Source organism: Phyllostomus discolor, chromosome 7, assembly GCF_004126475.2.
Source record: "Phyllostomus discolor isolate MPI-MPIP mPhyDis1 chromosome 7, mPhyDis1.pri.v3, whole genome shotgun sequence".
Lineage (NCBI taxonomy): Eukaryota > Metazoa > Chordata > Mammalia > Chiroptera > Phyllostomidae > Phyllostomus > Phyllostomus discolor.
Genome location: NC_040909.2, coordinates 7,463,543 through 7,478,719, shown reverse-complemented (window position 1 = coordinate 7,478,719; position 15,177 = coordinate 7,463,543). Strand labels below are relative to the sequence as shown.

At 45.3% G+C, this 15,177-nt stretch overlaps 1 protein-coding gene across 1 annotated transcript in view; it reads left to right on the top strand.

Annotated features, from left to right (window-relative positions):
• The window catches only part of KIF15 (kinesin family member 15), a 44,929-nt gene that overhangs the window by 10,333 nt on the left and 19,419 nt on the right, over window positions 1-15,177 (top strand). Inside the window, 13 exon segments of the mRNA XM_028518625.2 lie at window positions 1,217-1,314; window positions 2,250-2,429; window positions 3,467-3,676; window positions 5,364-5,489; window positions 5,655-5,721; window positions 5,724-5,776; window positions 8,420-8,543; window positions 9,045-9,121; window positions 9,343-9,552; window positions 10,381-10,558; window positions 12,006-12,147; window positions 12,807-12,948; window positions 14,624-14,821. Coding sequence (XP_028374426.1) covers window positions 1,217-1,314; window positions 2,250-2,429; window positions 3,467-3,676; window positions 5,364-5,489; window positions 5,655-5,721; window positions 5,724-5,776; window positions 8,420-8,543; window positions 9,045-9,121; window positions 9,343-9,552; window positions 10,381-10,558; window positions 12,006-12,147; window positions 12,807-12,948; window positions 14,624-14,821 — 1,805 coding nt within the window.

The window sequence follows — 15,177 nt, the reverse complement described above, 5'->3', positions numbered from 1 at the left end:
CAGGTCCTGGAGGGACTGGCAAGGATTTTGGGTTTTGTTATGCCTGTGTTGTATAGTCCTTGGAAGGTTTTGTTTGTTTGTTTGTTTGTTTGTTTTTAAAGAATTACACATGTGATTAATAGGATCGCTTCACGCAGCTGACTGGAACAAAGATGCGGGAGGGCCTTGCGTGGGAGCAGGGTGAGGAGCTAGGGCAGTGGACTAGAGGCCGGATGGTGGAGGGGACGGAACAAGTGTGTGGAACCTCTCTGCGTTGCTTATCAGAAGATGTTGTAAAACTAGCTGCACACTCTCATATTTGTCCTTTTTGTTCATTTTTTTTCTACCACTGTGATATATATTTTTAAGGCAGAGTTTACAAGGACTATTTAATATATTCCAGGTATAGCACACCAAGACAATGATACTATTTAAAATTTTTTCTGTGCTTTTCTTGTATACACCAGTCTTTTGTTAGTTCCTTTGGTCTCTAAGGCATATTAAAATTTATAATAACTCCTGGATCTTTTTTAGTTACAATTTTTTCTGGTGTATATAGCTATAGCAGAATTAGTGTTCTGTAAAACCCTGCTAGTTACATATCCACTCACATCTTCCTCTTTCCCCAATGTTAACAGCATAGAGACAGGCGTACTCTGCGTTGTTCTGTCTCCACAGAAATCTTTTCAAACAATCCTATAGTATCTTTCTGACCAGCTTGGCTTTTACTGCCAAATTTAAAAGATACTAGCTAATGCTAATTTTCAGTAGTAACCTATGAGGTAGTTATTACCATTATTATTCCATTTTATAGTCAGGAGCCCCGAGAGAAGTACCTAGCCTCTGACCACACAGCCAGTGTGAACAGGTCAGCCCACGAGACTGAGTGCACGTGTAACAAGTGAGGTACAGTTGTTTGGTATTGCTGCTCATTCTGGTACCTGGAAGGAGGAAGAACTACAAGCTTGGTACATCTAGATGGCTTTTTAAATTTGTTAAACAACAACTACTCTTTACAGTGGTTAGTGGTTATTGTGGGTTTTTCTCCCAGTGCCACTGGTAGGTTCTATTGCGTGATCTTTCAGGCTCAAATTTAACTTATTTGGCGTCACAGGTAGGAAACTGATTATGTAATGTGTCATCTTATTTCTGTCTAAGTTGCCTTTCAGTGTTGTCATTTTGAAGGACTCTTGTATTACGAACAAAAATGAACAGCTATATATTTTACATTTTTTAGGGCCATCTGAATCTGACAATTTTTCTCATAACTTGAGAGGAGTAATCCCACGAAGTTTTGAATATTTGTTTTCCTTAATTGATCGTGAAAAAGATAAGGTAAAAACTTCCTATAAAAAAAGAGCAATTCTATTTTGAGAAGTTAGCTCCTAGTCACAATACACGGAGGGGATGGTACTTGACAATGTGGACAGGCTGGTGTTTTCATTTTCTAAAAGCTTTCAGTTTATAAAACATGCATCATCCATGAACCCAGACTGCTGGTTTCAAGGAAGAATGTAGTACTTCCCAGGTTTTCAGATTTTGCAAGAGGGAAATCCTAAAGAAAATCTGAACCGAAGAAAACAGGTTCACTGAGCTTCATCACCTACCTTTACCTAAGCTCACGACCGACTGCAGGTGTTCGTAGGTCCTCATAACGTCCAGTAGTGACAGGTCCTTTGGGACCCGCCTTGCTGCACCTGCTACCACCTGTGATCTCCTTGCTCATGTGTGGTGTGACTCCATCATCCTGGGGATGTGTGCTTACACACACACACACACACACACACACACACATTTATTCCTTTACGGAAATTTCCTAACCACTGCAGTTAGATACACACATGGCCAGCGAAATGTTTAGCGCCATGCATTTCTGTGGTGAAAAATTCAGTAGAGCCCTGGCTGGTGTGGCTCAGTGGACTGAGTGCTGGCCTGTGTTCCGAAAGGTGACTGGTTCAATTCCCAGTCAGGGCACATGCCGGGGTTGTGAGCCAGGTCCCCAGTTGGTGTGTGAGAGGCAACTGATAGATGTTTCTTTCACACGTCAGTGTTTTTCTCTCCCTCTCTTTCTCCCTACCCCCTAAAAATTCATAAAATATTTCTTAAAGTTTCAGAAGGGAGGTTTAAACTGGCATTTAAGTATCTTTTATGGTGTAAAGGATAGGACTGTAGGAAATTTACACTTGTGAAGCAAGTGGAAGAGTACTGCTCATGAAAGGCAGGGGTGCATGCACAAAAACAATACACCTAAACCAGGCTTGTCTGCTCAGGCTGGAGCTGGGAAGAGCTTCCTGTGTAAGTGCTCCTTCATTGAGATCTACAACGAGCAGATCTACGACCTGCTGGACTCTGCATCGGCTGGACTGTACTTAAGGGAGCACATCAAGAAGGGGGTCTTTGTCGTCGGAGCGGTGGAGCAGGTGGTGACCTCGGCTGCTGGAGCCTACCAGGTACCGGGACTGGAGCGTCTCGACCCTTAGACATGGACACACGCTGTGAGATGCGCCTTGATCTCAGCAAAAGCGAGAACTGAGCTGCTAAAAATATTCTGTAAAGACACAACACAGGATGTGCATGAGAAGAAAAGAAAAAAGTGTGGCAGTGTTTTATAGATCTCCCCTCGTTAGAACAGGACTTCGCGCCTCTTGATTTTGCCCTATTTTGGTGCTGTTCATTCCAGCCTGGCACTCTTACGAACCACCCTGGATGACATGGGGACATTTCATAGTGTCCGTATTTCTGTAGTGGGTCCTCCTGGGAGCTGCTGCTTTGAGGAGCCACAGGGATCTGTGTCCCCCAAACCAGCTGCACAGACCGTGTCCTTGCTGCTCCAGACAGAGTCCTCAGACTGGGAGTGCCACCTGGGAGCTTGCTACAAATGCAGAGTCTGAGGCCTTACCTTACACCTACCGAATCAGAATATGAATTTTAACAGGATCCCCAAGTGGTTAGTATGTGTATTACAGATTGAGATGTCCTGAGCTTTGAAAAGGCTCAGTTGGCTGCAGACTACACAACTAGTGAATAGTAGAACCAGGGGTTGACCTCATGTTCGTCTGATTCTGGGGCCTGCAGGCTGAACCTTCGTGTGTCCTGCTTGCCGTAGGGAGCAGGGAAGGAGAACGAATACTTGGTGGGCTGAAAGCTGACAAGACTGGGGGCGTGGAGGTCATTCCGAGATTTGTATTGTCTAGCTCTCTCATTGTCTAGGGAAAGAGAGGGTTCAGAGAGATTTTGTGATTTGCATTAAGTTAACACAGCAAATGGCAAAACCGGTTCTAGATCCTATGCCTGCCTTCTAGCTCCCTATTTGTTATCTTCCACAGCACGGAGAAGGGGCAGAAAGGAAAGGGAAAAGAAACTACCTTGCGTGTATTCCTTGAGAGACCAGCATTTTTTCTCAGTGCTTTTTACAGTTCTCACACTGATGTTTTTGGCTGCTGTGACCACTTGGGAGGTTGTGCTGATATGTTTTCCCTCTGCCTAGGTGTTGTCTGGAGGATGGAGAAACAGGCGCGTGGCATCGACGTCGATGAACAGAGAGTCCTCAAGGTCTCACGCAGTCTTCACAGTTACCATAGAGTCGATGGAGAAGAGCAACGAGACCGTGAACATCCGAACCTCCCTGCTCAACCTGGTGGATTTAGCAGGATCTGAAAGACAGAAGGACACCCATGCAGAAGGGATGAGGTTGAAGGTAAGAATGGAATCATGGTCTTGAGCTGAACTTGCGTGTGAAATCTTATTAGAAGTCAATGCTAAGTTAAGTGTTGTGAGGGCTACAAAGGAATAAGAAATTGTAAAAGATATAGACGTTTTTGTTAGGTAGGATCATACATAGGACAAGTCTGTCAGTAGCAAGACTATTTGAATTCATGCCAGAAGGGATGATATAGTGCAAGTGGCAGCAGGGGCCAGAGGGAAAGGGATGTGGCAGGGACTGCTTGGGGGGAGCGTGGGAAAAGAGCACTCTGAGCTGTGTTCTCAAAGGGGCCAGGATTTGGACAGGGAGGGAGGAGTGCGGACACATGCCCCACAGGGTAACATCTTAAGTGTTGCTGTGGATGCAACGTGAGTTTGGCACTTCGGCGTAGATCAGTGGGTGGCTGGGCAGGAGACACAAGTCGGCCAAGGTCATTGAGGACAAGTGCCTGGCCAGGTTTGCTCTCAACTCTCCAAACACTGAGAGACACGAGTTTTGAGTGGTTTCACGTAGAAAGCCTATTCTGTACTAATTTAGCCATCTGGCCCACCACTGCCAGGTTCATGAGCAGGAGCCTGGAGAGAAAGAGCAACTGTGCTGTTTCATTCTTCAGCGGTGAGGGCTCATCACCCAGGTGTAGGCCAGGGTGTTAACAGTGAGGTCAGAGGTTTTCTGCCCCAAGCATTGCCGGTGTGTATATATGTGTTGTCCATAAGGATCTGTGGATTCTATAGGATGCTCACATGTTAGGGCTGGGGACAGACAGTCGGAAATGGTGGAGGAGAGGAGAGTCTACTTTTTGCATTATAAGCAAGGATTTGAGCCTCCTGAGCTCTGAAGCAGTTCTGGGCAATCTCTGGCTTATTCATATTGAGATACGAAGCAAAGAAAAAGCGTATGTTTATAGTGGGACATATGCTAGGCCTCTTCTAAATGCTTTATATATATCCAGTCACTGAACCTTCCCAACAACTCTGGGAAGTAGGTACTGTAAATCGTTTCTGTATAAAGAAATTGAAGTGAGTTCTCCTGGAGCACACAGCTAAGAGCAGCACGGAGACTCGAACACAGGGTGCCCTTGGCCCCGGTCAGCACTCTCGGCCTCTCTGGTCTGCGGAGCAGCAGCGCGGACTCAGGGCGTTGTGCTTGGTCATTTCCGCTCTCTCCCCCCTTTCCTCTGCTCCCTCCGTTGTAGACCGGGTTATTGAACCACGCTGCCTACAGCAAAAATCCAGTGCCACTTATTTAACCCAAACACTTTCTCCCCAAACCATTATGTTAAAGGGGTTCTTACACTTTAGAGAATCATTTTAACACAAAAGCAAGAAAAATGTGCCTATTAATGCACTGCTCCAACTTTTTTCTCTGTTCTTTTCTAGTTCTCATTCCTGCTGATAGGTCAATTTGAAACTGTTACAGTGATGACGTGACGCTGATGGGTTTTTTCCCTTCACGTGATTTTTGTGTTTGTGTTTGAATGCTAAAATCACCATATGTGTAAATAGGAAAAGGTTAGGGGATAGTTAAAGACATCTTTTTGCTGAAAAGTTAAGTTATCCTTAACTGTCACGTCCTTGACTTGCCTTTCCATCCAGAATTGTCGCCTTCTGGGTATATTTTAATCCAAAATACTAAAAAGGACCTAGTGCACCTAAATTTTCGTCTTTCCCTGGTGCCTCAGGAAGCAGGGAACATAAACCGATCGTTGAGCTGCCTGGGCCAAGTGATCACCGCGCTCGTCGACGTGGGTAACGGGAAACAGAGGCACGTTTGCTACAGAGACTCCAAGCTCACCTTCCTGCTGCGGGTAAAGTACACGGTTGGGGTCCTGAGCCCTTCGTTTGGTTGTGCGCGCTCTGGCTGGCAGCTGGATAATTTCTCAGCCTTTTTGCTAAGAGTGGACATTTTCTTTGCTTAAAAAAGGTCTTGCGGTTTCTCCCCTGAAAATGTGTCCATTTGTATGATTAAACAGGACTCCCTTGGAGGTAATGCCAAAACAGCCATAATCGCAAATGTTCATCCTGGATCCAGGTGTTTCGGGGAACCCTGTCAACGCTGAATTTTGCTCAGAGGGCCAAACTGATTAAAAATAAGGTAAAATACTGAGTACAGAAGTAAATTAGGAAAATACTTAAGCTCGTAGAATCTCACTTTTGTGACTGCTCTAATATTAACGTAACTTTTATTTATTTCGTTGTGAAATCTTAACTCTAAGCAAGATTTCTAGTTCCTCTTTCCTAGCCTTCCGTGTCACTCATGTAATCTGAGACCTAGATTAAGTGTTATGGTTAACAGGTTTTTTGCCTTGTTTTTTGGTAAGGGGTGGAACAATTTCTCCTTTGTAATTGGTTTGGAGACTGAATTTATGTACCTAAACCATGCTACAGAGCTGGGGGGGGGGGGTGCGGTGGGTGAGTGGGTGGATGGTGGTAGGGATTCACCCTGAAAAATACTTTGATGACATGGAAGAAGTTGGTCTTTCATGTTGCCTGTAACTACAAGGGTTGTCCATTTTTCTTTATATACAAGAAGCCTCCTTGATGTACGTGTACACCAGCGGTCACAAACTTACCCTGTAAGGGGCTGGATGGTAAACATTTTAGTCTTCTTGGACCGTATGGTCTCCGTCCTAACCACTCAACTCTGCCTGTGTGGAGAGAAAGCAGCCACAGACAGTGCCAACAAAGGGGCATGGCTGGTTCCAGTACAGCTCTCCAACGCAGGCGGCAGGGTGTGTGCGACCCCTGTGCCAGCAGCACTCTGCCAACCCCTGCTGCAGACTGGCACAAGGCCAAGGAGTCCCCCACTGGTTTATCCATTTTTTAGAGAGTAGGGAAGGGAGAGAGAAGGAGCGGGAGAGGAACATTGATGCATGAGAGGAACATCAATCGATTACCTCTCACAGGCCCCCCAACTGGGGATCCAGCTAGCAACCCAGGTGTGTGCCCTGACCGGGAATTGAACCAGCGACCTTTTGGTTCATAGGCTAGCATTCGATCCACTGAGCCACACCAGCCAGGGCTCTTCTGTCTTTCAAAGAAGAAATTGATTGTTCTTACCCGGACACTAGACTCCTGATTATCCTATCATGTAAGAGTGAAGGGGTCCATGTTCCTCTTCCTTGGGTAAGTCAGAAGAGGGTGGGCTTAGCTTCATTTGTTTTATTGGACTATGACCCTCTTGTGGGGCATTTGTACTGTCAGGAGGGAAAATCATTAGAGCTTCCTGACCCTATTTCTAGGGTCTGATCACAAGTTTTTAGAGAGGAGAGACCTGCAGGAGTGAGTACAATTATGAGGTCACTGAGGTGACAGTGATATCAGAGTTTACAGGAGTGCCTTTTATGAGCCTGGCCTTAAGAATCAGAAGCAACCAGGGATGGCTTCTTAACACATGAAACAGCAGAACCAGGAGCCGCACACTAGTCACTATCAATGGTACATCCCCTGTCGCAGTGAAAGTGGCTGGGATATCTGGGACTTATTTAAGGGTGAACTTGTTAGATCTTTCCTAATGTGCAGACCTGGCTTAAGAGGGAACATGAGCCCTGACCGGTTCGATTCCCAGTCAGAGCACATGCCTGGGTTACGTGTCTGTCCGTGGTCAGGGTGTGTACGAGAGGCAACCAATTGATGTTTCTTTCTCACATTGATTTGATGTTTCTTTCCCTCTCTTTCTCCCTCTCTTCCCCTCTCTAGAAATAAAATATTTTAAAAACACACACACACACACACTGGCTGGCGTAGCTCAGTGGATTGAGCGTGGGCTGGGTTCGATTCCCAGCCAGGGTACATTCCTGGGTTGCAGGCCAGAACCCCCAGCAACCACACATTGATGTTTCTTTCTCTCTCTCTCCCTCTCCCTCTCCCCCTCTCCCTCTCCCTCTCTCTCTCTCTCTCTCTCTCTCTCTCTCTCTCTCTCTCCCCCCCTTCCCTCTCTATAAACACACACACACACACACACACACACACACACACACAAACTGGAACACCAGACCTTGGGGCTTTTTCCTCACCGGAGTATTGGGTATTTCATAGTTGGGTCCCTTTTATCTGGTTGGTACTCAGAGGGTGGCTCTTGTTATCACCCTGTAGGTTTTGTGAGTCTTTTCCAACTTCTTAGATGTTGTCTCAAATAAGACATTTCTTGAAGAAAATTTCTTAAAGAGACATTTCTTCAAAACAGACATTAAGTGTGGTGGCAAAACAGAAATGGAACTGTAACACCAACCTTCCCCTCCAGGAGGTGCTGTTAGGACATACAGGGTTGGAGCCCTTTGGAGAGGGAGGGTTCCACTAAGCTGATGGCACTCGCTCGGGTGGCCATCCCTGCCCGGATGGACTCCCTGCAGTCCATCACACCTTTACATCACGCCCATGGGGGGGTGCGCTTTTCTCCGTGTGGGCTGGGCTGTCTGTCCCAGGGCTCAGGAAGAAATCAGTGTCTGATACACATACTGAGATCCCAGGGGTGACCCAGCCGCAGGGCCCAGGGCTACTCAACAGAGCGGAGACCTAAGCGGGAGCAGACGGCAGGGTGCAGAGGGGGAGAGTCTCTGGCTGGGGTCTGAACACGGGGAGAGGAGACTCCCTCCCCTCCACAGCACTCCGTCCTGGAGACTCCCCCCAAGTCATACAGATGTAAACACAAGACTGCACATCTCCCAGAACCTTCTTTTTGTTGTTGTTCTTGTTTTTCACAAAACATTCTTTTAATGCTTAAAAAATTCTTGAACAGGCAGTGGTAAACGAAGACACCCAAGGCAACGTGAGCCAGCTCCAAGCTGAAGTGAAGAGGCTCAAAGAACAGCTTGCCCAGCTTACTTCAGGGCAGATAGCGGCGGAACCCTTTCTGGCCAGAGGTGAGACGCGCACGCGCTCTGTACCCAGAGGGAGGCCGTGTGCAGGCACTAGTGCGAGGACCCCCGTGCCTGCGTTTTCCCACAAGTGTCTGTTTCTCTTTATTCCACCTGCGGAGGAACATGGTACTCGGTCTGGAACCAGGTGCAGATTCTGTAGTGCCAGGTTCTGGGAAATATCTGGGAAGCAGGTGCAGAAATAACTTTGAATAATAAAAGTGCTAAGAAGACATACTAATAAATCTCATTTTGATCCACTTCTAAGATTCGGTTGTATCATATGTAACCTATGTATGTTTACTAAGTAGAACGAGAGAGGCTGTTCTTTAAGGAACAGCTAGTGTGTGGACTGGGTTAGTTTAAAATCCATGACCTGCGGCTAATCATTTGATTCTGGTACACTGAGAGCAGTCGGTCAGACGCCGTTTTAGCTCACCTCCTGGGGTTCAGATTTGAGAGATAAACATTTCTTCCCCTTTCCCTTTCTTCCTGGATCGATTACAGACAAACATGAGACTGATTACGTGAGGTATTTCCAGGAGGCCATGATGCTGTTTAAGAAGTGTGAACAGGAGAAGAAGGTAGGAAACTGAGGTAGTGCAGAGGGGGCGTGGGAATTTTAGGCTTCACTGTGTGCGTGAGTGACGCCTTTCCGAGAGGGGTAGATGGCACCAGTGAGTAAAACAGGGAAAGCTGTGAGAAATCTGATTTTGCTTTTGAAGTCAAGTGGGAAGTTAGTGTTTGTTGCTTAGGGAAGGTGAATTATTTTTTCATGTTTAACTAAATTATGCATTTTTTAAAGTCTCTGGTAGAAAAAGTTACCCAATTAGAAGACCTCACCCTCAAAAAAGAGAAATTTATTCAGTCTAATAAGATGATTGTGAAGTTCCGAGAGGACCAAATAACGCGGCTGGAGAAGCTCCACCGGGAGTCGCGGGGCAGCTTCCTGCCCGAGGAGCAGGACCGGCTGCTGTCAGAGCTGAGGGACGAGATCCAGACGCTGCGAGAGCAAGTGAGTGCGGGCCCCTCGCAGTATTCCCGAGCACCAAGGGCATGAAGGGCAAATAAACGTGTTGCCACATTCTTGCAATTCAACAGAAGGTGTTTTTTGTTTGTTTGTTTGTTTGTTTTTATTTTTTTATAACAGAAAGTGTTTAAATGAATTAAACTGGCAGTTTGATTACAGAATCCATTCTTTACTGACCTTTTTCCCCAAAATTATACAACCTGAAAGGAAAAGCACTCCACCCAGCAGGTCGGGCCTAGTTCACCCCCGTGTGCAGCTGTGGTTGCCTGGATGGAGGCCCTCTAAGGTTTCTTTCTTTGTTGTTTTTCCTTTTGCCTGGGAGCGAGGCACAGTTCATACAGGCACGCCATTAAAAACAAAGATAATCGGTTATCAGCTTTGTGTGTCTTCCGAGAGGTTTTGTGCATATTCAAGCCAGTATGTATATTTTTACTTTTTGTCCTTTTGTATAAAAGGCAGCTCAGCGCATGTTCTTTTCTGCACATCGCCCTTTTCACGTGGCGTACCTTGGAGGGCATCGATTCCGGCTGTAGTTTCCTTCTTCTCTGCGCAGTTAATACAAGCCGTCTCCTTTGCATGGAGCGTCGGCTGCAGTGAGTGTCCTTATGCTTACCTCCCAGGTGTCCGGTGGAAGTGGCAAGGGTGCAGACCCCGACAGAACACAGAGTTGTAGGACGTGCACCCATGCAGTCTGACCACGAGTGCCGCTCTGCTTTCCTCGGTGGTTGCAGCGGCCACCACGCCCAGTGCCTGTGACATCCATAAGGACACCTTTGTACATGCATGAGTCTGCGATTCTTCTGTGTCACGCAGGTGGAGCACCACCCCAGAGTCGCCAAATACGCCATGGAAAATCACTCCCTCAGGGAGGAGAACAGAAGACTGAGATTGTTAGAGCCTGTGAAAAGAGCCCAGGAGGTGGACGCCCAGACCATTGCAATGCTGGAGAAAGCTTTCTTCGAGGTGTCTGGCACAGAGAAAGTCGAGAAAAGTAAGAAGGGGTTGTTGTGTACATGCCTTGGAGGGGCAGGGGCTGTGTTAAAGGGCATGTAAGTTGCCTTGCGTGAAGGGTCTTCGTGTCAGCCTTGAGACCTGCTATGCTCATTTCTTATATACATAAGTATTGTTGTATGTTACCAAAAGTCATTTTCTGTCCTTTTCTCACAAATCAGAGTAGTGCCCACCCTGGCTGGTGTGCTCACTGGATTGGGTGCTGGCCTGCGAACCAAATGGTCGCCAGTTCAATTCTGGCCCGGGCACATGCCTGAGTTGGGGGCCAGGATCCCATCTGAGGGCATGCGAGAAGCATCTGATTGATGTATTTCTCACATATCAATGTTTATCTCTCTCCCTTTTCCGCTCCCTTCCCCTCTCTCTAAAAATAAAGAAATAAAATCTTAAAACAAAAAAACCCAGAGTAGTGTCCTGGCCAGTGTGCCTTTTGTGAAAGTGGCTTATTAGCACTGAGCCTGACTTACAGGCTTGCCTCAAGAGAGGGAGAGAAATGTCAATGTGTGGTTGCCTCTCACGCACTCCATACTGGGGCCCTGGCCTGCAACCCAGCATGTGCCCTGACTGGGAATTGGACTTCAACCCTTTGGTTCTCAGTACAGCACTCAATCCAGTGAGCCACAGCAGCCAGGGCTGAAATTTTCTTTTCCAAGCTTTTTTCCATTCTGTTTGTGACCTAATAAAAATAAAATTCTCAGTACTTGGGTTGTGGAGAGATTAAGATTTTAAATACAATTTTAAATCAGGTTTTCTGTATTATTCCAACTACTTTTCCCTACAGTGTTCTGTATTTTGTTGGCCATTTTGACCTCAATTGTACCTTGACTTACTACCCTTGAAAAATAATCGTGGCAATTTCAGGACCCCACGATCTTCAAAACAGACACCATTCCCTAGACAGCTGTTCCATGCTGTTTCCCCACACTGGAACTTGAGGGGCACTGTTCACCATGTTCTGTCTTCCCAGTAATCCCCCAAAATTCATCTTTTCTACCCAGTGGTTGATGCCAAGTTCCTTGAACTCTCTGCCTTTGCTGTTTGTTTCCTTTCCTAAAACTCATCAATGGGCAGCATCAGCCGCTGGTGCTAATCCCTGCCAGGCTCAGCTGGCGCGGTTTCTCCCTCCAGCATGGTGCATGTTGCACTTCAGGCGCTGCTCCTAAGGTATCTGTTGTCTCAGACGTGCCTCTGTCCCTTCCTGTGGCTTCTCAGCTTCTCAAAAACAACTTCTAGTGCTCTTTGTCACACACACCGTGTAGTGTCTGTGTCTCCTGATGCGTTACAGGAGGTTCTTGTGTTTTAGGTCCACCTTCCAATTCACTTCCCATTTTTCCGTCCTTGTGCTCCGAAATGGATACCTGGCAGGGAACTTAGGAAATGTATTCTGTTATTTTTGTCTTTCAAAGACCAAGTTGTTGACTTATCAGGTCAGCAAGCATTTTCTCCAAAAGCTGCAAAAGAGCCACATTCATTAGCAAACACTGAGAAGCTAAAAGCACAACTACTACAAACTCAGACAGAGCTGAATAATTCAAAGCAAGAGTATGAAGAATACAAAGAACTAACTAGGTAAAGTATAAATTCATTCTTACTTATTTTCATATCTTTTTGTGTTGCTTTATTTTAGGGTTTGACATTGTCAATTCAGTTCAGCATTTTACTTGAAGTATTGGCTTGTTTTGACATAAGGGAAAAGGGCTTGCCTGTAGTTTTGTTTTCACTCATCGTTTTTAAATTGAGGTATAATTGATATAAATTTCTAGGTCGTTAGTAATATAATGAACTATATAATAGGAATGTTTTAATGTTGAGATGAGTGTCTATTGAACTTACACAGTAAAGTATTTGGTCACCATAATGAAACCACTAATGTTATGAATTAAATCTGGATTTTTAGACATTTTAAAGTTTAGTATTCTTACTTATTGCTCTTTGAACAAAGGAAAACCACACTTGTATTAAAACAAAGATGAATCCTATTCTAAAATACAAAGAAGGGTTTTTAAATAACATGTTAGACGTGGAATCATCTTGGGCTGCGTGGGCTTTTGGCTGGAGCTCCGCCGTGCACTCGCTGTGCACCTTGAACGGTTGTCGGTCTGTGCTCGGCGGCGCTGCACCCAACTGGGGAGTGAGGTAGCGGGAGAGCCAGGTGAGAGGGTCAAGTGCTCTGCAAGTGTGTGATGTCACTTGTTACCTACAACACTCAGCTTTATCATGTCTTTTAGGAAAAGGCAGCTAGAATTAGAATCTGAACTTCAGTCTTTGCAAAAAGCGAACCTCAATCTTGAAAACCTTTTGGAAGCAACAAAAGTCTGCAAGCGGCAGGAAGTTTCTCAGCTGAACAAAATTCATGCTGAGACGCTGAAGGTAGGTCATCTGCAGCAGTACCCCAGTCTTCCATCCCGGCCCTCTCATTTTGCTGCTACCGGGTCTGCGCAGACTGCCTGCAGGCACCCGCAGAGGCCCGTGCAGGCAGTCAGGCCAGGGCGACACTGGTCCCAGTGCTCTGAGGTGGACCCAGCGGCGGGGCGGGGCAGGGGAGTGCGCCCTGGAGTCAGACTGGCTTCAGATTCTCATCCGCCACTGCCCTTGTGCAGGGTTTCCTGACTTCTGAGCCTCATTTTTACTGTCTGAACTGGAGATGAGGATAATTTAATTGCCTTTTAGGTTTAGTAGAGCATTAAATGAGATAATGAAGTATCTGGCACCTTACTTTTCATTCCCCTCATTTTTAGCGAGGTCACACATCTCTCTGTGTTCACTGTCCACTTGTCTGTTCTCTTCTCAGGAAAAAGAGCCCAGTTTTCTGCTGCTTGATTTGTAGGAGTTTGTATGTGTTAACCTTTTGTTTGTTGCACCTACTACTAAAACACTCTGCTGTCACGTCCCTGGTCTTTCGTCTTTGTATGTGATCCTCTTGTCATACAGAAAGTTTAAAATTTTCATATAGCCAGGTTTATTGTGTCTTTACCTTTGACTTCTCCCATTCATTTTTATTATTTTTTTCAAAAAACTAAAAGATTTTATTTATTTGTTTTTAGATGGAGGGGAAGGGAGCGAGAAAGAGAAGGAGAGACACATCAATGTGTGAGAGAAACATTGGGTTGCCTCTCCCGCCCCTCCTCTCACCGTCCCCCCCCCCATCCGATGGCCTGGCCCACGACCCAGGCGTGCCATCAAACCCGCGACCTTTGGGTTTGTGGGACGATGCCTAACCCACTGAGCTGCACCAGTCAGGGCTTCCTTCATTCATTTTTAAAGGCCCAGACAATCTCAACATCATCAGTATATTCTACTTTGTTTCATTACTTTTATGCATCTGCTATTTTATTTTTGAGTGGTAAGGCATAGAGATCTAACTTTTTCAACAGTCCATGTTTTCTTCCTACTAATTTGGTTGGACAAAGTTCATTTGGTTTTGAAGTAAAATTAAAGACACATTTTTCATTTTAACAAATAAATTGTTCTATTTCTGGACTTTGTGTTTTCTTGCAATGTTCTATTTGACTATTCATATGCTAATAATGCACTTTTTAAACAACCTTTCCCGCCCTTAAAATGTATTTTTATATTGGCCAGGGAAGTATAATGAAAAATTTTTTTTACCTTCTTACATATTTATTCTTTGTATAAGGTTTGAAATCGGCCTATCAAGTTTCATTTTTCTAAATCCTATTAGAAATGCTTAAAAGTCTGCATTAAATTGATAGATTTGACTGTGGTTGGTGTGGCTCAGTAGATTGAGTATCAGCCTTCAAACCAAAGGGTCACTAATTTAATTCCCAGTCAGGGCACATGCCTGGGTTGCGGGTCAGGTCCCCAGTTGATGTTTCTCTCCTTCTCTTTCTCCCTCCCTTCCCCTCTCTCTAAAAATAAATGAATATTTTTTTAATTGATAGATTTGTTTCCACTTGGGCATTTCTGTGCTGCCTCTAAGGGATGCTTTCTTTTATTAATAGAATTTTTATTTTACTACCTTTGTTCACACAGTTATATTTTTGATGTGTGCTAATGTTGTTTTCCATAATCATTTTTACTGCAGATTATAACTACACCAACCAAGACTTACCAGCTTTGGTCCCGATCGGCACCAAAGTTGAGCCCTGAAATGGGGAGCCTGGGGTCTGCGCACACTCAGAATTCCAGCCGGTTTGACAATGATATCTTAAATGAGCCACTTCCTCCTGAGATGAATGAACAAGCTTTTGAGGCCATTTCTGAAGAGCTGAGAATTGTGCAGGTAATGTTTAGTTTCAGGAAAAATTAAATCATTAGGTATTTATTTAAATAAATTTAATTTATTGTTTTAACTCTATAGTTTGCAGTTTTCAGACCTGTTTAGTATTGTCTTGAGTATGGGTTTGTGAAGTCCCTGGCTCAGAAACCAACCTACTCTTGTTCCTCCGGTTCACTCTGCAATATTTAGCAAGTCATTCTCCAGCGTCCGGGGCTTTGGTTCTCTCACGTGCGAGGAAGCCAGTTTGCCACGAGCTTCACGTCCCAGAAGTGGTGTGAATATAGGGCACAGTGCTGTGTCCGCTAACGAAAATGGAAATACTTGACAGACCCTTATTACACATGAGATTTTAGACAGCT